Genomic DNA, 22,338 nt, shown 5'->3' with positions numbered 1-22,338 from the left:
CCTTGCTTAAGGACACCTTGTCATTGCACTAGCAACACTTTCATCATGTAGCTACCCCAGTGATACCCCATGTGAGCCAGGAACATCTTCAGTATCCTCAATAATCAGAAGTTTTTCTAGCCATGTTGCTATGTCTTGTCCTGTCCTGTCCTTTCCTTTCCAATCTCTAGGCACAGATTTGTCACCTGGAGAGCTCTGGTCTCCCAGAAGAGTCTTCAGCTATTGAAAATCATTTTGACTTGACTGAATAGCTTCATGGACCACATCAATCAGGGCTTCCTGTGCAGTTTTCCTCATATGTTACCTGGTAAAATAAGGACTGGCTGAGACAGCTCACAGCAGCTTCTACTGGCAACTACTGAGCTTTGTTTAGGCCTACTGTATTACTTTCAAGAAAACCAGCCTGTTGACCAGCCCATTCCCGTTCCTCCAGGTGCTAATCCCCTGCAACTGGTCTCCTCTGCCTCCTCCACAACACACACTCCTAGCACGTCTTCCTAAGAAAACGTAATACAGCTCTTCCACATCTAGGATGGACAGACACCCTTCCCAGGCATCCTTAATGCCTCAGCAGGACCAAGAGGAGAGGCAGTGAGGCTCTGGGAGAACCACATCCCTGAGCCCACCTGCTAGCACCCAGACAGCATGGCATGGCCCCTTGTTAGATGAAGCCCTGAAAGCTGCTCGTGGTGCAAAGCCAGGAATGTGGTGAGCCTCTCGTGCAGCCGTCGGCCCCTTTCTGTCCGATGCAGTCACGGCCGTGTGTTAGGGGCGTGGGGTGCCCTGGCCGGGCAGGGTGCCCCATGTAGTGGGCCCAGCGGCGGGCCTCGGCGGGGTGAGCCGTAGAAGACCCGTTTGCCAGAGAGCACAGCCGGTGTGTGAGAGGGAGGGCCCAACCCGTGCTGCCTGGCCACTTCACGCCTTCCCTGCCGGCACGACGAGGCTGGGGAGCCCCGTCCAAGAGCCCCCCGGGGAATTCCTCTCAGGCGAGGGGAGTCCCCGGCAGCTGCGGGCCGGGGCGGCTTCCCCCGCCGAGCCGGAGCCGGAGCTGGGGCCGGGGCCGCGCGGGCAGAGGGAGGTGTGGCTGCCGGGGCCCCTCAGCCATTGCCGGCTACCGGGAACGTCTCGCCGCGGCCGCTCGCCGCCGAGCCCCCGCGGGCAGCCGCCGGATCTCCCGGGGAAAGGCGCGGGGGCAGCGCGAGCCCGCGCGGCGCTGGCCGCCGCCCCGGCCGGGACCAGCCCGCCGGCGCCGGGGCACCTCGCCCCGGCCATTTTCCTCGGGAGGGAGGCGGTGGCGGCCGGCGACACCCGGCTCCGCGGCGCAGAGGCCGGGCGGCGGGGCGGGGGGGGGGGGAGCCGCGCAGGCCGGGCCGGGCTCCCCCCCGGCTCCGGCCCCGGCCCGAGGCGGCCGCGCCGGAGCGGGGCGGGCGGGCGACCTCCGCCGCCGGCTCCCTGCCCGCCTGCCCCGCGGCCGCGGGCCGCCGCTAGGCCCCGGCCCTCCTCCGGGCCGCCGAGCGCCGCCGCGCCCGGAGGGAGCCCCGCCGCGAGCCGGCAGCCGGCAGCCCCCGTCCCGCCGCCGCGGGGAGCGGGAGCGAGGCGGCGGCGCGGCCGTCCCGCAGCCCCCCGCGGGAAGCGGCGGCCCCGGCGCGCAGGACCGCGGAGCGCCCCCGCCCCCCGCGCCGCTCCCCCTTTGAAAACTGATCTTTGGCTCTTCGCGTGAAAGTGATTTGAATTTGGCTCGGCGGCGCTCTGCGCAGGCGTCCAGCTGCTGGCATGCTGGCTCCTTGCAAAGCAGCTGTTTTGGGTTTGAAATTCCAACATGGCAGAGGCTGCAGTCAGTCTTCCCTTCAAAAACTTGGAATGATTTCAAATCATAGGCACCTTCACTTAACCCGAGCCCCCATTCATCAGCAAACACATCGGATCGATGCTACTCTAACCTATCGGGTGCTCGTACCAAATCTCCAGGTAAGAGGATCTCTCTTTCCCTCTCTCTCTCTCTCCCTCTTTTTTTTTTTTTTTTTTTTTTTTTTTTTCCTTCGGTGTTCCTACCACCGGTTTAAATTTTGTTTAATCTCAAAGCTCTCCGAGACAGCCGTGTATTTTTTAAGCGCCCGCTCGTGCCCGAAGTATTTTGTCTAATTCGCGGTCGTTTTTTGATGTTAAATACTCCGCTCTGCTTTCCTAATCGTAGTCTGGAAAGTCCAGCTATACAATCGCAGTGCATGGTTTTTCCTCCTTGATCATTGCCAACAATAGTAGGCAGATTAAGAGTTGGCGATCGCAAGCTCCCTCCCCACCTCCTCCTCCTAATTGGATTTATTTTCAAGTTGCATTAAAAATAATAAACTGCCGGGAACGCGGGGCTGGACTTTGAGACAAGTAACTTCGGAGCAAATAAGTGCAAATAAGAAGCTCGCAAAACAAAAGTTGGGTTTAAATTGCCGTGTCTCGGCTGGGGGGGCACGGATATGTCAGAGGAGCTGTTGCAGTAAAATGTAAGCACATCATCTTGGAGGGGGTACAGCGTGGTGGGCGTATTGTTGGCTCGGAAGGGAGAGAAAGATGTATAATTTAATGGTATATACAATCCACTGATCCTATTACTATCCTCCCTGGAGCTCTTGTTAGTTTCAATGGGAGTGAGTGAAATTGACATGGACTTGCATTCCTGGTCATGTGCTTTTTTTCCCCCTTTCTTTCTTCTCTTGTGATCTGAGATCCCCTTTTTGTTGATGTTGCTTTCCCACTTAATTATATGCATGTAGGTTAAATGAATACCTGACGAAAGGGCCCACGTTTCAAGGCAGTGACATTTGATAGCTGAGAGGAAAAGTGGCTTTAATGAAAAGCAACCTTTGGAATTCCTGCTTGTGAAAAATCCAATTCAGCTTTTTGTGCTGCCAGCAAGAAATGATCAGTAGCACCAGTGTTTATGGTATGTCCGTTTTGGGATCTACTTCCTTTGCATCTAAATAGCAAAGACAAATTTAAATGGCATGATAACGCACCGAGGACTCTGCATGCAAATATTTTGTAATAAATACCTAATGTTTAATAGTATATTTTCACTCGTGTATATATAAGCATTTTTTTCTCTTGCTATCATTTGTTTATCATTTCTGCTTTGATTATAGCATTAGTTTTGTCTATTGTATTGATCTCAGTTGTAAAACCTAAAGTTGCATGTTACTCACAGTGCACTGTATACACCACTGAACTCCAATGGTATGTAAATTAGTAAAACTCGGTGACTGGAGAAGGGGCAATTGCGTAGCTATGAATATATGCACCTATATGTCTACATAGTCATGCATACATGCCTGAAATGCATCTTTTCCTTTTGCAAACTAATTATTATTATTGTTATTTTTGATTATTTACTCGAACTCTGGCTGCTTTTCCCTCTTACTTTCAGCGTAATCATCTGCTAGAGGTTTTAACTGATGTGGGGTGGGGGGAATGTTTTGCATGTAAACAAACAAACCCAGTGTTGTGGCTGACTGTTTAATACTGTTTAATAAGTGGTATTTCATGCTCAGTTTACAAGTGTCTGGTTCCCACTGCTCTGTTCTGAACGTGTAGCAGAATGAAATAATCAGGTGCTGAAACTGGCTTCATTTTAACGGTCACTCTCCAGCCCCCCATGCCGCCCCCTCCTCCAAAAAAGTCAGATAAAATGGAGCATGGGGAATTTCAATAGGTCTCCTAGTGGTGCAGGAGATGCACCTCTAGGTATGCAATTAAGACTAAAGAACTAACAACAGAAGCGACTATTAGTCTGTTTTGTGCAACCAAAAAGGGGGTACGTCCACTTTTAATAGCGTGTGGTAGCAACAAATAAGGATGGAGAGAGACCCTAGGAGAGAGAGAGAGAGAGAGTGTGTGTGTGTGTGGTTTGGGATAAGGGGAGGTCTGGCTTGTGTGGCTGATGATCTCTCGTAATAACATATCTGAATGCAAGAAAGAGATTGAGAGAGCAGTTGCACAATGTACACTATTTTGGTGTTGTAGGTGACTATATTGCTAAACATATCCCGGGTGCTATACGATGGGAATGATCTGATTGCATTTTGCATTTAGAACTTGTTGACTTTGAAGCGATCAATAAGGCGACTGTTTATTTTAGATGCACATAATTTGCCCTGAGAAATGTTTTAAGGAGGAGAGCGAGCGAGCGAGAGCGGAACATTTTTTTTTTTTTTTTCTTCCTAGAGCTGTTGGAGCGAATGTGATTGCCAGATGGGAGATTTCCCTCTGTGATGTTAAAGCTGTAATATATATTCAGAGCAGATTGGACTGCTGCTTGTGATGAGGAGGATATTACATTTATAAATTTTAAATCGGGAATCGGACAGTATGCTGAGAGCTGAAATTGGATGGTGTGGACGGTTTGGACTGTTAAATGCGATTCCCAGATAATAATAATAATTACAGTAGCGGTAATATATATACGTGTAATAAACACAGTAGTATCAGGCAGTGGTATATATACTATGGCACTTAAGTATATATTGCCAGATATGGTTTCTCCTCGCTTCCCTCCGCATTCCCTAAAATGTTAGGGGTTGGAGGTGGTGGGGAGGGGGGTTCAAAGCCCACTCTTTAGAGAAATCAGACGTAACGGGGCTCTTTTCTGAGGAAAAGTTTCGCTGCAATTCTTGCTGGGGATGCACCTCTGCCTGAGTTTTTGTTTTGCCCATGTATGTGGCCTGACAGTGCCACAATCCTGAAGGGCTGGAAAGTGGGAACTAGTCACACTCCAGCAGCTCTGCTGTTGCAAATTAAAAGTGTGTTGTGGTCAGGAAATGAAAGCTACAATGTCTCTTTTGAACAAGTCGTTTATCAAGAGAAACATCTATCAAGCAATGACTTGTCACATTGATCCTCTAAAAGTTAGGTCTGAAGTGGAAGTTGCTTTGATGTTTTTGATCCCAAATTTATAAAATTGAAAAAGCTGGAGAGAGTAGGACCGATTTGCACTTAAAAATGACTCCGCTCAGGGCGTGACAAAATCATCAAGTATCTGTGATACAGAGCTGGTAAACCAAGGAGGTATCGGATCTTCCACCTAATTTTTATTTTCATGTTGAAACTTTACCTTTGCCATGCATGCATCTGTGTTCGTAGTTTTAAAGATCCTTTCTGTATGCTTGTGCGTTATTTCATCAGGGGTATTTTCTTGCTCAGGAATACATCTGTTGCTTTCAAATTGAGCCTTTTTCCATAGTTGTTTTTGTGATGGTATTTATAGTGTTCAGTCTGAGGAGGCAATCTCAGATACCTTTTTTTTTTTTTTCCTCTCATCTCAGTCTTGTGTCTCCTACTGTATTTTTAATGTCGATTTCACCTCTCCTCCTCATGAAGCAAACTTTTGTTTACTGCCAAAGTAATGTTTATTGCAAATGAGGGTACGTTTGGAGACATCTGTTTGCACAGCTTAAAACATGTTATGAGTCCTGCTAAGTGTGTCTTCCCCTCCTCATCCTCTTTTTGTTTCCATTTTTGACATGTGAACCATACTTTCTTTCTCAAGAGAAGCAGAGTATTTCAAATTGAATATAAAGCGAGGTTTCAAGACAGAAAAGACCAAAACAAAGTCTAACCTGATCTTTTCCCTTGTCTGTGTTTATTTTCAGTCATTATAATTGTTTAGTGACTTTTTAGAAAAGTTTTTCATTTTGCATGAAGTTTGTGTTTGGATTATCAGGGAATCCCTCCAACTGAATGAAAGAGAGGGGTTTGGTTTGTGTGTGTGTGTTTTCCTTTTTTTTTTTTTTTCTCTTTTCCTTTTTTTTTTTTTTTTTTTTCTTATCCGCTAAGGTATGAGGGAAGTCTTCCTTAAATCAGGATGCTTTGACTTCTTTTCTTCAGTGTCACAAATGAGGCTAATACTTATGGATACTTGATAGAGACCCATTTGCAAATAGGCAACAAACAGCAGCGTGGTGGGAGTTTTGGTGAGTGTAATACTTGCTAATTAATCATGTTTGAAATGAAGGAATCATAGCGTGGTAATAAAGGCTCATTGTTGTTTGATGTTTGTAACAGGATGTGACTCCTACATGAATCTGGCGGGTTTGGGGTTTTTGTTGTTATTTCCCCCTTCATAATAAGATACTTGCTGTACACAGTCAAATTGTTTTTTATTTATTGGAACATCTGTGAAAACACGTGTATCTGCTCTCTTATTCCAGCAGCATTTTAGAAAATATGAAGATTGTATTGTTATTGATCTCTTCATCATACAGTTCACAAGAACAAATGACAGTCTGATGTCATTAACTGTTCTTTTGTCCTTAAAACTTTTTTTTTTGTTTAAGTGGAATTTTTTCCTCATTATAAAGAGACTACTACTCATTTTCTTATGACTGATAAAATAGCTCTTCATGAACTTTTGTGCCCTTCTTGCTTACACATCACAGTAAGGGACAGTAATAAAACGTGTATTTCAGAATAGTTTGTATACTAGTCCTTTGAAGTGTAAAAATGTTTGGATGCTGGTTTTGTTTCTTTTTTTTTTTAACATTGCTCTTATCAGATATGTCATCTTTAGGCTTTACTGTTCATCTTTTAATTAATAATAGTGCTGTATATGATGGAGAGAGATGTGATAATCTGTTTCAGACTGCAAAGCTTTAGGTTCAAATTTTAATTAATTAATCGAGGCTATTTTATACTGCACGAATAAGGTTTATAATCTGCTTTTGTTTAGATGGTCTCCTCCTTTTTTAAAATATAAATTCTAGAGGAAAATGATTTTGTACGCTTCCCGTCAATATGTTTGTTCAATGAATGCATACAAGAAGCATTGAACGTAATGACTGATCTTCCTGTAGTCTTAATCATCAATTAATAGGCTTATCTGCTTGTTAGGAGTGGGTTTAATGGTACAGAATCCGCATGAGATCTCTGTATATGAAACATTTGTATGTTGTTTATAATAGACTGAGTTTTGATCTAGCATTCCCAGATCTAATAATAGAAATATTTGGCTCTTTGCCCCGAATCAATATACCCCTTAAGAGAACAAACTTCACATAATACTTTCATAAAGTGCCAGATGTATTGATATCGAGTTGATAAATTTAATTACTGGGGTTTTACATTGATTCATTGATCTTATGATTGGAGGAAATTGTTCTGCAGACATTTCTGAAATATTGAAAAATATAGCGTGTCAATAAAGCTTGATTAATTGATCAATCAGCACTTTTCCCCCCTCTTAAGTCATTGATAACAAAAGGCATAAAATAAGTATAGAAATAATTTGGGATAAATCAAATAAAGAAATTCTTATTTGCTATTAGCAGAACATATGAGAGGGAAAACACTGTGCTTGTGGAAAAAAAAAAGTTCAACTTTGAAGTGGAATTGTGCATATTGGGCTCAATCCTTAGCTGGCATAAAATGGTTTAGCTTTAAAGAGCTGCAGTGATTTACAGTTCCCAGAATCTGTCCCACGGTGGCTTTTTGTGTGTGTGTGTGTGTTTTTTTTTAGGTTTGTTTTTTTTAGTACTGTTCTTTGGTTTATTGGAAGCTGTTTAAAATCAGATATTATGGCTACCAAAATATATGGAATTTTAGATAAGCATCTGATCCAAAATGAACAGTATAGCTATAAAAGTAATTTGAACAGCTGTAAATTCAGGATTGCGTATCCCTGATATTGTTGCAGAGTATTAAACTCTTGCTGCTAGAGATGCTATCCTCTAAGTGAAAACTTATCTTCCTTATGGGAAAGACCACTTCAGGGAACTCTAGGCTGGGAAAGGGCCTGGAGTTTTTTTGTTGCTAAAATAATAATAAAAAATTCCAATAAATAGAATTAGATATAAGGATATTTTCCAGGTGAAAAACCTTACTGGAGCATTTGGCTCCATTTCTACAAGGCATGTGACCTTTTCACCCTATGTCAATGATATTTTTATAGAGTGTGTGAGAAATGCAAGCATGAAAAAATCCTTAGAATCATTCTATTTTTATTTAAAAAAATAATAAATAAAGAAAATAAAAGATCTCTGAATCACAGAAAACAGCATATACATCTCCTTTACTGAAACTGCTTTCCTTTAAAGGACGATAGCTAATAGAGAAGAACAGAGAAAATCCACTTGCAATATGTTACCGTAGGTTCGACAAATACAATCTTATCCTTCAAGGAGCAGAGAGTCCTAGGCTGTAATGGAGGTCAAAGGAAATCTAAGGCTTTCAGTCCTTTAATAATTGTACCTGCCACCCCCCTGATCAGCATGTTAAAGAGGGTACGTGTATACGTATTATGTTTCTCTGAAGATAATTTGTATTTGCAGCAACCTTGTAAATACAAGTGGACTTCACTGCTATTGCTTCTAAATACCTGTTGATGTTGGTCTAGCTGCGTGACAAGCGAGGGTAAAATGAAAAGAGAAATAGTTGGTCAGTCTTGGTTACCAGAGTCTTGAGAAACCGGGAGGGAGATGGGGCTTCGACAGGTCAGTGGGAGAAGGGGAAGGATCCGAGGAGGTGTAATCTGCAGAGAGCACCGCTGATTAGAGCACGCAGAGTCATCTGCTGTGATGAAAATGTGGAGCTCATGCTTCTCGTTTGCTGAGTTATATTGCTATGAGGTATCGACACACACAGTATGGTAATAACAATATTGTATGTCTGCTCCGACCGTGCTGGTAACGCTACCTGTCAAACATATCATAATACCGAACTACCTGTTTAATCATGTAAGCAACACTCCTTGGTACAATGGCTATTGTATCTGTACAATGGAAAGAATAGCCTCATGTTATTATGTTTAAATAATGGAATAAAACTTTTTGTTCTTTAAACTGTTTTTCTGCATTTGAAAAAAAAAAAAAGTTTAATCTGTCTCGCTTATAATTAAAAATAATGCAACTACAGATGATTGTTATGTCACTTGGTGCTTTTTTATTTTTTATAATATGCTATTAAGTGTGTAGTCTAATGTGCCATGAAACACTGAAATAGCAATTACTAGTCATATTATTTAGCTGTTATTGAGGAGATAGTTTTTCTGTTCTTTTAAAGTATAGAACAGCTATTGCTAGTATATTTAGTTAAATTTCAGGTATCTTGAAAGTCATGTGGAGAAAAGTGCTGACATTATTTTGATCCGATAGCAAACTTTGGTGATGCAAGTCCATTTTTTCTCCACATTTGGAAATCGTGTATTGCTTGGACTTTTGTTATCCATTTTTAACGCTTTCCTATTATACTTTTAATGTGACATGCACTCTGTTAAAGCAAAGGGTTTGTTTTCTGTATTATTTATGATTATTTGTGTGGCTTTTTTTGTGTGTGTGTGCATGTGTCATGCTGGTTATAGTTTGGTAATGGTAAATTGGTTTCAGTAATCTGTATTTTATTTGGAATAAGAGCATACTGTGGTCCAACTTCATGATCTAAGATAGCTGTCTCACATCTAATTAAGCATGGTCTGAATGAATGATTCTCTGGTATGGGTCATAATTAAACTTTTTGTTTCTCATCTTCAGTTTCATAAAATACTTAAGGGGCACATGAATGCATGCTTGTGTAACTCCTGCTAATCTGAATGGAAATTGAAAATGAATATTGAGAGGAGATGTGAGAAGGGGCTGGAACTGGTGGATTACAATGGTTTGTGGCAGTAATGTGTCTTCATGTTCTCATTCAAGTCCCCCATCCCCCTCCCCCCAATTTATTTAGAGCAACTGCTATTTGATTTGCCTTTTAATATGTTGCAAATAACATCCCTATTTTCCTCTGAGAGGTTTTTCCTCCTTCTGTCTCCTCTGTTCTATCATGCAAGCAAGTCATTAATAAAAAGCATTTATATAGTGAGCTTGAATTATCACTTAATAAAACTATGAGAACTATGCTGCTGCAGAGATATTCCTATACAGCACAACAGATGTTACAGTGTGTGTGTTTCTTCTGGAGACATGGTGAGGGGAAGAGCCTACAATTACTTTATGTTACTGAGTGACAGCAGAGGGTGGATGGGAAGGATAAAGTTATATGCAGAAATGATGAATCCCTGACAATAGTATCAATATTGACATTTTAAATATTATGAACTGATAGCCCTACTATGCAAGCTTCTGTGATAGCTGTGCTTTTAGATGAAAAGTAGCTATTTATATACCTTACAGCTCAGCGTGGTCACGTTGAACGTAGGAACATACTCATCATAGATTCTGAGAAAGCACAGGTTAACGTCCCCTGTCTTCTTTAGACCTATCTGATTACTTTAGCCTCCTGTGTTGACACAGAAAGAAACAGCTAGATTCTGTGCTGGAAGAATAAAGTTTGCCAGCACTGACTGATATAAGGTATCCCATTGTGATACCTAAACCAAAATTTAAAAAATCAAGCATCCTTTTCAAGTAAAACTTGAGAAACACAGAAAGGAACAGCAAAGATGTATCTGAACACACTTGAAGGTGCACCATTTACTTTCAAAAGAGATTTCTCCCATCACTCATGGATAGCTCCACCATGAAGAGCGATATCAAAAGATCTCAGAAAAGTAACTATTCTTTTATGTCTTTGGGAACTCAGATGCTTACAAGATTGTTTCTGAGAAGGAAAAGAATTGATCCTATTTTCAGCCCCTTGTTGTTGGCATTTGTGGACCACATCACTATATACAGTACTGTAGAAATACATTCTTGGTAAATGAATACAGTTCTGTTTCCTTTTGCAGCTCTAAAAGTATAGTTCAGTGCTGTTGCATGCAAAGTCTGTTTGGACCATATATTTTTTATTAATCTCTTCCTTCAATCTCTATGAAATTGGTTTATTTAAAATACATAAGTTTAATGAAGAGCTTTAAACTTACTTTGCAAGTAATATATATGATTAAATAGAGGAATTCAAAATGAAAATGATGTGTTTTGGTTTTGTTTTTTTTTTTTAATGAAAGAAGATAGGGTTAAACTCACCTGTGACAATAGGTGAACTGGATATCACCATGCAGTCAGAAAGCTGCTGGGTTTAAGCTAGCAAAACTCAATTATTTTTAATATGGAAGGAGCGTGTAAATTTGCTAGCTATTTAGCTGAATGTACACTTAATTTGCAAAATCTTTTTTTTGTGGTTCCTATTGTTAGATCTGCAGCTTTATATTAATACATACGTATGCTAGTGCTGTATTGAACGTACCATAAATATCAGGCAGGTACTCTATTTTAAAGATTTTAAAGTAATTTTTCATGTCTTTATAGAATTTCTAATAATTCTTTACTTCTTACTTTCTGCCTTTGATAAAAGCTGAAATAATTATATTTTGGAAACCGTTCATGCTGCAATTAACCTTTTATAGTAATTGATTTTCATTTTTTTCTTTGACTTTCATTTCATTTCATTTCACATTCCTGTCCCATGCAGGAATTCTTTATTCTACAACACTGGTTTGTTTTTCTGCTTTCAGTTTACAAACTTTAGTGTTAACATTAATTTTGCTGATGCCATACTATTCCTACTGAGAAATGTTATCTCTTTTCCAGAATAATATTAGTGTTAGTAGAGAGCTGGAGCTGAAACTCAGTAAATGCCACGTAACGAGCAGCAAGAAGTACTTCTTGTTATTTGGCCCCTAGCATTTGTCAACACGACAGACATATCAAAGGCACACCTTAACATGCAGTGACTGTCTTTGTTGAGACATAGATAGTTAAGAAGTTGGAGAAGCATTTTTTTTTTAAATTAGATGTAGGTAAATCATATCTGATTTGTGCTTGTAGAGACTGAATACCCAACACCTTAATAAATGACATTTTAGAAGTTTTCGTTAGCTAAAAATGTTCAAGGAGTTACAATGTGATATTTCTTCCATCACTGAGCACATTATCCACATGGTACAGAATAATGGACACACTGACACCAGTAGTAGTGACTGGAGTAGCGATTTTCACCACTGATTAGGGAGAGGTGTTTTGTTATTTCTGGAGTAGGCAAATAGCACACAACTATTTATTTTTCTCTAAGGTGTCAGCTGTTTAGAGATAGTGGAAGTCCTTGCCATCCATTACCAGCTAGTAGTTTTTAGCTAAAGTTACCGTTCTCTCCTGCTTGGGAGCTGCCAGAACAGCTGCAGCTTGAGCTTGAAGACTCTGAGTGTCTGAGATAACATCACGAAGAGTGTTGCATCTCAGCAAGTGCAATTCAGGCTGCCACTTCTGGTGCTCTGCTATCAGAGGCACTGAGTCCCTGCAATCTGAATGGACTTTGAATATGCAGGCTCGCAACAAATCTTAGATGAGGTGAGGTGGGTTATAGGGAATTTTCCCCAGAAAATGACAGGCGTTAGCAGTATTTGTACTTACTAAATGTCACGATCTCTCTCTTTTGAGGTATCAAGGGTGTGTAATAGAGTAAAAAGGGCTTTTGATTTTTCTTGGTGGTTGTAAGAACGCATTTTGAATGCGTTAGGACAAAAATATGAGTAAAAGTGCAACAAACGACTCATTTACGATTTTGGGTGGGGGAAACTTTAAACGTAGTTTGTTAATATGTAAATGTTCCAGCGGGCAAAATGCAGAGTAGATGCTGCTGCTCTAATTGCAAAACCTCCCTTCGCTACCTTCTCCCTCCTCCTGATCCTCTTCTCCCTTCCCCCACCCCCCATGGCTTTTTTAAACAATTATGGGCATTGTGCTCCTTAATGGCGCATGGTTACTGTAAAGATAGATGTCCTCAAATAATGAGTTTCTAATAATAATCAGAGTGAGTTAGATTAAACTGGTTTTGTATAGAAATCTTACAGTGTGAAAAAGTACACCTAAAATCCTGAGATATATTTACAGGAGCTAAGCCCATTTACAGAGTAGTAACCCAATTTTTGCACATGTGTGGGGAGGGAAGAGTAGGGGAGATGTTTATAAGTGCCTACGGTTTGTCCACCTGCTTAAAAAACTTCAGAATAAGATTTATTTTTTTTAGTGCAAAATTCTGTTTTACTTTCTAATAATAAAATGTGTTTTAAAATCACAACATACTAATTAGCTGTTGTGTTTACACTGGAAAGGTTGTATTCCTTCAAATGGCTTCTAGCTGTGCTCTTCTTTCTCGCAGTTTCTTCCCGTGCCCCACCACATACACTATTTTATTTTATTTTATTTTATTTTATTTTATTTTATTTTATTTTATTTTATTTTATTTTATTTTATTTTATTTTATTTTATTTTATTTTATTTTATTTTATTTTATGTTTTTCCTGCGAAGCTTATTACATTAGATTTGTTGCTTTCTTCCTCATTCAGAAGTTCTGAAGGAAGTAAATGGGCATGCTATGTACAGTAGCAGATAATCATTACTTTAAGTAGTTGTCACTATGTTGGCTAAGAGAAATATTTTTCCTACCAGGTATCAGATCAGCAAGGCTGCACAATAAGCAGGGCAAAATAGTTTAACTTAAGGTTTAGAAATACATATGCCATTTAAATGGAAACAAACCCCCAAATCTCCCACATACCTTTTGGGGTTTGGCAAACAAAAGCTCACTTTTACACTCCAAATTCCCCAGGGCCTCAATTTGCAATACCATTATTTAAGCCTGGCCGGTACCAAGCCATTGCAGGGAAATAGGCACTCTGCTCCCTAGTTTTTCAAAGCCATCCTGTGTCCCCTCCTTGCCCACTCAGGCCCCGCTCCCAGCCTCTGCCGAGTCCTGCTCCCATGAGATGCTTTTGTGTTTGAAATACAGCAAATGTGGGAACGCTGCACTTCAGTGACAGGGAGAGGTGCCATTCCCCCCTGCCCATGCACCAAACTCCATCGCCTGGCTAAGATCAGGGCTATAATCACTTTAATATCTGTTGTGTCCTCTACCAGGTGACCTGCAGTCTTTCACTGTAAAGATAAGAGACTCTGATATAATAAGTTATTTCTTCTCCAAGTCCGATCTAGTCAAAAATACTAACCATAAGCTGTGTAGAAACTTGGACCCGCTTAATATGCTCCTGGAGTGCTCTCTGAGTATCTGTTGGTGGGTACCGACACCCGGCGCTGAACTGCCGTAGCCCAATGCAGTGCCGAGTGCTGCAGCTGTATGTGTTCTCCTACCGATAAAATGGCAGTCTGGTTTGTCATTAAGAAGCTTGTCTTTTGAAATAGCACTTGAGGTGCCGTTCTGAGCTTCAGAGTGTGTACCTGTTAGTGGGAAGAGCTAAGAAAGAGATGAGCTGCCTTCCCGAATGTGGGCGGAAGGATGGTGAGTAATACCTGCCTTGGCATGGCATCTGCCAGGAGCTCGCTGGGTTTTTTTGCTGCTCTAGTTTTGAAAGGTGTAAGGTAGTCTGATGAGCAGAGGGGAAAAAACAAAAGGGAAAAATACTTCCGAGCAAATCATTACAGCATATCTCAATGACTGTGCTCCACACTTAGATTTAATTAGAAGACAACTGCACTGGAAAACCAGTCATTTTAGTCATAGTTAACGACTGGTTCTCTCCTACCCCCAATCACAACCGATTATATGCTGCGTTGTATAATGTAATTTCCACAAGAAAATTAAGTACGAATAGGCACGATAGTATTGTGTAGTTGCAATAATGAGGTTTTCATTAATGATGTTAATTTATCACTTAACTATCCTTTTAGAGGTGAAAATAACTATTTTCCTCGTGTTTTCTTTTTACTCTGTATGCCAACCACTTTCAAATTGGCGTATTTTGTGCATATTTTAAGCAAAAGACTGTGACTGGGTAGCTATTAATGTGTTCCTTACATGGCAAAAAGAAACTCTGGATATCCATGTTTCTTACAGGATAACCACTTTCTGGAGGAATCTCTTTTATGTTCTAATATAATTAATCTACCAGTGTATGGTTTCAAAAGTGTCATGGGTAGTTCAACGCTAGATTCCAGACAAGCAAGTTTGTTTCCTAGTTAGCTGTAATACGACTTACGTGGTGTCAGTAGTAAGCTAATAAGGATAAAAATCATGCATGGCTTGAGGGGGAAAAAAAAGCCATGCATTTACGTTTGTGCACCAAATTCCACTTGGTGATATGCTCGTTGGGCTATCAAAGTGCCTTGTGGGCTTTATTTCAACTACCGTGTGATTGATTTGGTATATTAGAGCTTTTTACCAACTGCCAAAGAAAAATTTTAGCCTGTTTTTATCCTGAGATGTTTTTGTCTTTGAAAAGATCCACACTTTATTACTACACAGGTGGGTGGTAAGAAAATTTATCATTGTTATTTGTTGGGTGTGGCTGTATTAAGAGTCTGGATAACCTGAATCCGAACTGATGTTGGGTAGATTTTTTTTAAATTTTTTATTTTAATTCCAAAGCCCAACTGTGGAATTGATGTATCATCTTAAAATTTCAAATCTATATTTCATGCAGTGTGCCAAAGCACCCATGAGCTCATTAAGAAAAGACTTTTTCAATTGTATCTTTTGTTTATGCATGTATTTATACTTGACAGGAATCCTTTAGAGGTTTGGTTTGCTGTATTAATACTTAGAGTGTCTTGGAGCACATAAAATATACTTTAAAAAGTGAAAGGAGAAAGCATTGCTTACAGATGTAGTTCCAGTAGCTTCCTCTGTATTTTGGTACCTGCGGGCAAGTCCCTCGGCCAGACACCCAGCCTCTAGAGGACAGACCCCAACCCGCATAGCCCACTGCAGAAAGTCCTAATGCTGGCACCTACAGACAGCATCCTGTTTGTGCTGCACAGTAAGATCTCTGCGTGTGTTTCTCATTATTGCCTGTTTTGCTGTACAAAATGGATTGCTTTTTTTTTTTTTTTCTTTTCCTTTTTTAATCTTGGGGAGGGCTTTTTTGTATTTATGTTGTTTGGCGGAGGTGGTGTTTTTTTTCACCAGCAATGGTCTTTATGAATGTGGAGACTCAAATCCTCTGTGGTATGATCATGTGGTCTATTTACAGTTACTCCTTCACCTGGTAGAAATCTTCTTTAGGTATGTACTGTTCTTTGCTGTAGTGAAGACTACAGAAGCCAGCCCACAATATGGTAGACTTGCAGAATTAGGTACTAAAATTTATTATGTATTAAAATCTAGATAATACATTATTTAGGTGATACTAAGCCCAGTTTAAACTACTCCAGTTGCCGAGGTTCAGTTCCATGACTGTTTTTGTCTTGCAAAATGCCATATGACATTTTTTTGTTTTCCTATGGACCATTGTTACAAGTGCTGATATTTATATGAAGTCAGACTTGTTCTCCAGTTCAACTGTTTGACCAGGATTACACCCACCATTGGAAATCAGAGGGTTTCCAATAATTCAAATAACTCTGATGGTCTGCTTTAATGTTTCATTAGATGTGTTGAAGTGCAACAAAAGAGCAAGTATTCTTGGATTTGGTGCCATAAAGTAAGACACCCCCTACATCCTGATCCACAGTTTAGCTTTGGTCTAAAAATGTGAATATTTGTGTTTAGGGAAAAAATTATATGTAAGAAATTTTTGTTGCATTAAACAAGTATACGAACTTTCCTAAAAGTGTACTGGTTTACCTTGGACACTTTCTGCTAGAAGATTTTGAAGTATTACTTTGGCAGTTTAAATTGAAGTGTAGTTGGAGCATGTACATTTCAGAAGGAGAAAAGTATCTCTTGCTGATGGCTGCATTAAGTCCTCCATGGAGTCGTACATACAGGCCTGTTGCTCTGGGCAAACTTGCTTCTTGAATGAGTGCAGCATTTTAGCTACACGTTTATGGTTGAGCCTTGAAGCTTAACTGCATTACTGAGGTTCTGCATTTCTGTAAAACACATGGAAAAAATGAGAAAGAAGCCAGCAAAAGTTATGGGAATTGGCTTTGTTTATTTTGTTGGTCACATGTTGTAACTGGGAGATCGGTGCTCAATTCCCACTTAGCTTTCCAACTTTTTATTTAAAAGTAACTAGGAAAAAAAAAAAAAAAAAGCTGTTTGCTTTATGAAGTGTGTGGTGTCTTACCTTACAGGTAACACTGGATCAAATTTGTTGTGGGAGTTGTCCACTTAGCAGTGAGTGGTTTGGAAGGTGTATTTAGTGTGTTCCTAGGTTGATGCAACCCCACATGGAAAATTTTCTGTTGCCTTAAAATGTCAGTTTTTGTCAGTCTTATGTACTGACACAGTTTATGGACATGCGGGGGAGAAAAATTCCCAAGATGAAGCATGCTCTGCAGAAGCACTAGGTCATATTTTTTATGTCTTGATCATCCGTGGCTAAAGCATAGTTGATTTCCTCGTGAAATAATGGTGGCATTGTTTTGCAATTTGTCAGATCTGCTTTTCCCCATGGGCTTGAGACAGTCACTTGCGTGTCACTTCAGACCTTGTATACACCCAGGTTGCAAGGTTCCTTCACTTGGTGCTGCCTGGTCGGGCAGGGCAGGAGGGGCCCCGATGTACAGCAGGAAGCGCAGCACCTGGAGGGCTGCATGGCCAAACCTTTACAGACCTCATCCCTGTAGGCTTAGGGGTCTGCTTAGAATAAGCTTTAGCTGTCATGGAAAAGGGGTGGAAATATAGATAGGGTATCTGGTCAGTCTTAAATAACCAAGTTTTTTGATGCCAGAGTGGTTTACAGTCAGAGACTGTCCCTGCTGATCTGCCTGGGAGAGAGCAATCTTTTTTCCCCTAACTGCCAGTAGAAGACTGATCTCATGCAAGCATTTATTTCCCTTATTGTTGTCCTCCAAAAAACAGTATCGCAAGCCCTGTCAAATGAGTGGCTTTTACAGCTTGCTCTGGAAGCCAAGAAATTCAGGCTGTGTTGAATGGAGTGGGGGAAGCCAGTCCCAGAGCCAGAAGCATCCCCTCAGGTTGCTGGCAGGGCGATGCTGCAGAGCCTCTGCCTGTCTTCTGCGGCAGAGCCAAACAGGCTCTCAGGTGGATCAAAAGAACAGGGACAAGAGAATATTCCATGAAGGTACTGATAGAGTTTATAGGAATTTAAGTAGTTATATGGGGAGAATGATTCAAAGTGAATTTTGCTGGGAAGTGTGAAGCACTGAACACCTCAAATGTAAGCTGGATGAATGGTCTTCAGTTCTGCTGCTGGAAGGTCTGCCCATGTCGCGCCTTTGGTCTGAATGTAGAAAGGTGTGAATTTTGTCCTTGTGGAACATTGTAGCTCTGAAACATCGGAGAGGGGAGAAAAATAGCAAAGGATTTTTTTCTTTTCTTTCCTGAACAAATGAAAGCAAGAGCAAAGCCTTGAAGATCATTTTAGAATTCAGGCTCCAAATTTCTCTTTAAACCATTCTTAATAGAAACAGTAAGTTATAAATCATCTAAGCAATTACCTGAACACTGAAGGAGTGGGGCCCAGCCTGGGCTTCAGCCCCAGATGTTTCTGGACTACAATAATGGCCCAGCCCAGATATTTACAGCTTAATTTCTGTTCATGTGCACTTGTCCATAAATGGTTCCTTTTCCATTTCCAGTTCAACAACCGAACCACTTATAGTAGAGAGTGATTTAAACTTGAATGATGGCAAAATGTGAATAGAGACAATTTACCTCTGGAAACTTTAAAGTCTGCATTTCCAATATTTAAAATGTAAGTTAACTCTTGAACAGGGCATGAATTGATCAATAAGTGCCCCCTTTTAAATGTCATATTCTTTATAAGATGAAAAATAAAAAATCTGATTTAAAACAATTTTTTATTTATTTTTTTTTTTTCCTTAGCTTTTTGCAGTTCAGAGCAAAGCCGTTTTTTTTTACCTCCCTTTAACACTACGCCACCTAGCACTACTTGCGTGGTGAGCCAGTGTACATAGCCTCCCTCCTCTCCCCATTCCTGTCCTCCCTGCTCCTCCCAACCAGCCCCATTACTTGAAACTAAACAAATTGAAAATAATGATTGGTAACCATCTGCTGTGCTGAAATTCCACGTACAGCAGTTAACTCCATTTTACAAAACAACTTCAATCTAGTGAATTACAGTGCAGTTCTTGGTGGCAGCAGACAGCAACAAGCAGTTTGAGTTCCTCTAGACAAAGCGGCGTGCGTGGGGAGCGTTATGCAGAGTCACTCGGTGGTGGTGGGCAGAGGGAGGGAGGCAGGCTTTTGCCTTCAGACAGTTCAGCGTAATGCATTTGAAACTGGACTGTAACCACAGCCTAATTGTTTCATCTGATTAAAAAAGAGGCCAGTCCATAAAACTGCACAGACAGGCAATCTTACAAGCACGCGCCCTTCAGTTTGGTTTTCTGTTTCTGCAGCTGTAGTGTAATGCAATGACCAGGCTGTTCGGCTTTCGGTCACTTTCATGTGACTTTAAGGCTGCCCAGTGAAAACGTCAACCAAAAATTAGATTGCGTAGCTGGTCAAAGTGTATCGAAGAGCAATAATTATTCATAGAGTTCCTATGAAGAAACTATTCTGTTGATGCAGAACTGTAACAAGGATGTAGTAAAGCACTCTGAATAGTGACGGGCTGCCACACAGCAGATATTCAAATAGTGACAGGCTATGATGTAATATTAAAATAGCTACCATTATCATCTATGTTTTTAACTCAATTTCAGTTATTTGAGCTTAGGTTTTGATCGTATATAAGGAAAGTTGCTTAAAATGGGCAGTATATTGAGTTCAAAGGACCCATACAGTTCATAAATTCTCCGGTGTCTACTGGATTTTTCATCAGGGAGACTTCCAATAAAAATGATCTATTTTAGAAATAATATTGTTTAGTAGGTTGAAATGTGGTGTAATAAAATTAGACCTTCAGTCTTCTAAAGTTACTACTTAGATGGCACCCTTGGGATGGTAAAATGGCTGTATAAGCAGATGAATCAGACAGTTTCACTGATGGATACATTTGTCAGTCTCTGTTACAGATATAATATATTCTTATATCTGTAATCCTGACACTGTTACATCCAAATGAAATCAACATGAGGTTGTCATCTTTAAGCAAATATGTTAAGTGTTGTCTTTTGTGCTTTGGATTTGAAAGAAAGGGGCCCAAGGGAGCCAGCATCATGCAAATGGAACAAATCCCATTTCTTCTGAGCTGTGCTGTTTCCCCCTTCATGGCAGCTGGCTGTGTTATCTTTGTGTGTTTCTCTGAGTGCTGACAATTCTTTCAGTGATCTAAGTTAGGGCACATTAGAAAGTGGAAGCAGCTGTCTGTCGTTATACTGAGAGACGTGTTTGCTCTACTGCAAAGATGAAGGACCATGAATCCTTGACACACTCTCTCCCCCCTCCCCCTTTACTTTCCAACATGATCAACATTCAGACGCACAGATTGTCTGCTTGGACAGTTTTTTGTTCTGACTGACAGCATCTGGCATAGACAAATTTAAAAATACATAGCATGCCATGCTTGGAATTGGAACATCCCTTCTTTATTAATCTTCTCATTTAAACCATTCATTTACATTTCAAGAAAGGTTACAGCTTGATATGGTTGAAACATTTATTTTAAATGAATAACCTCCTAATGAAATACCTTGAATGAGCACCAAACAGTCAGTGTTCATTAAAAATTACACCTGATTAGTATGGCCTTGGAACTGGTGTGAAGACATAAGATTTCCCCATTGTCTCAATCCATAAAAAAAAATGTTTAGCATGTGTGAGTGTGTGTGTGTAATTTATTTTTTTTTTTCCTTAAGCACAAAGCTAAATGAGAATGGTGTTTTCACTTGCAACCCCACATCATTTTCAGGAGTACCATGTTATGAAGCACTAGCCTTTAAAATGCTATTTGTCTAATTAAACGTGTTTTTTTTTTTTTTTTTTTTTTTTTTTTTTTCCTGTACAGAAGCATTTGAAGGAAACACCTAAATAGTGTTTTGTTTTGTTCTATTCTGCTAAGGCGTTTATGATTTGAGGGACAAGATGCTTTATGAATTGATGTAATCTGAAATCCTATGTATATTTTTTCTACTGAGAAGTATGTACATGTTTGTATGCAGTACTTTACTAGTAAAATACAACTGAAATGGTGGACCACCCACTAAAATGTTTATGCACGCGCACATGCACATATGCACGCATACATCCTGTGCACTCTCATCTTCACGATCCAGGTTAGCAACACAGACGTGCTTGTCTAGCATTTATGTAAAAATAATATGAAAATTGGCCATACCAGTCACAATATGGACTTTGAGTTCAAGAAGGGAGGAAGAAAAACCTTTTCTGCTAGGCATTTTAGACGCTTTATATCACTGTGGATTGCAGCTTTAGCTACTTGCAGTACAGAAGGAAAAAAAAAAAAAAAAAAGGCTTCCAGAAGGGAGGGGAGGGGGGGAACCCCCAGTATTATAAAACAGAGGACTGTTCAAGTGCGTGGCAGTAAATATGTAAAACAAGTATCCTGGCTTATTTGGAGAGGAAAGAGATGCTGCAGCAGACAGGCTCAATTAACAATTGTAAGCAGGAGAGGACTTGTATTCCTTCGGTAAATGTAGGAGAGGTCATTTGCTTTAGGATAAATTCTGACAAATTTCAGATAGAGACATAAAGGCTGGAATAAATATGACAAAAGACTTTCAGTTGCACATCATGCATTTTGTATTTGTAATGGGCATTTACATTTTTTTCTTAGGTAATAGATTTATTTTTTATTAATGTTTTCCTGATTAATATATCTTTAAATTAATTGACTGTGAAACAAGCATTTTGGGACAATAGGAATTTTAACGCAGGCTTGAAATATCATTTACGCTTTAAAATATATATCTATCTCTTAGTACTTCCTAATCTATTTTTCTTTTTCTGAAGGAAGCACTAAGATAAGTTTCCAGTGTAGGTTTTACTATGCTAGTTGTGTGTAATCATAAAAGTGAAATCAAATTTTATTTTAAATGAAATCACATTTTTTTTCCCCACAAACTGTTCCATTTCTGTGATAAACTTCTATTTTGATTTTTTTTTTAATGACTAGTTATAAAGGCTTGTACAGATCTGCATCTGTAAGCAAACTGGGAATAGGTTAGAGAACACAATTCCCTGGTGTAAAAAGCAAGGTTTAGCAGTAATGCTTTTAATCTGGACTTGTAGAGGATTCGGGAGCATCCATAGATCTGCTTCAGTAATTACCATACCCCAAGTGGCACTGGAAGAGACATTTGCCTAAAAACTTGATGTCTTCATTACACTGTTTACATTTTAATTAGAAACATGAAAATTAGTGATTCATACGGACAACTATAGTTTAAGTGGGTTTGCTCACCATCCAATAAATCATAGAGGGGAAGGAAAAAAAAAAAAAGGAAGGAGAGGAAGGAAAAAAATAGCAACCCCCAACCTGCATCTACAAGCGGCAAACCCTCAAACCTTGCAGTTGGTACCAATAGTTTACTAGGAATCGTTCATGGGAACAATGTTTTGATATTAGAAAACAGTTA

General features: G+C 40.1%; 1 protein-coding gene across 2 annotated transcripts in view; it reads left to right on the top strand.

The window, feature by feature from the left end:
* The first annotated feature begins 850 nt into the window (after positions 1 to 850).
* FIGN (fidgetin, microtubule severing factor) overlaps positions 851 to 22,338 on the top strand; it is a 104,098-nt gene continuing 82,610 nt past the window's right edge. Inside the window, exons 1-2 of one of the 2 annotated variants that reach the window (XM_068687707.1) lie at positions 851 to 1,968; positions 2,769 to 2,938. In XM_068687707.1, coding sequence (XP_068543808.1) covers positions 2,914 to 2,938 — 25 coding nt within the window. In that variant the 5' untranslated portion in view covers positions 851 to 1,968; positions 2,769 to 2,913. The remainder of the gene's footprint in view (positions 1,969 to 2,768; positions 2,939 to 22,338) is intronic. The other variant, XM_068687708.1, reaches the window with a different exon arrangement.

The sequence above is a fragment of the Anas acuta genome, chromosome 6 (genome assembly GCF_963932015.1).
Source record: "Anas acuta chromosome 6, bAnaAcu1.1, whole genome shotgun sequence".
NCBI classification, from domain to species: Eukaryota; Metazoa; Chordata; class Aves; order Anseriformes; family Anatidae; genus Anas; species Anas acuta.
Note: the sequence above shows the minus strand (reverse complement) of the source record. Positions and strands in the feature narration are given on the sequence as shown.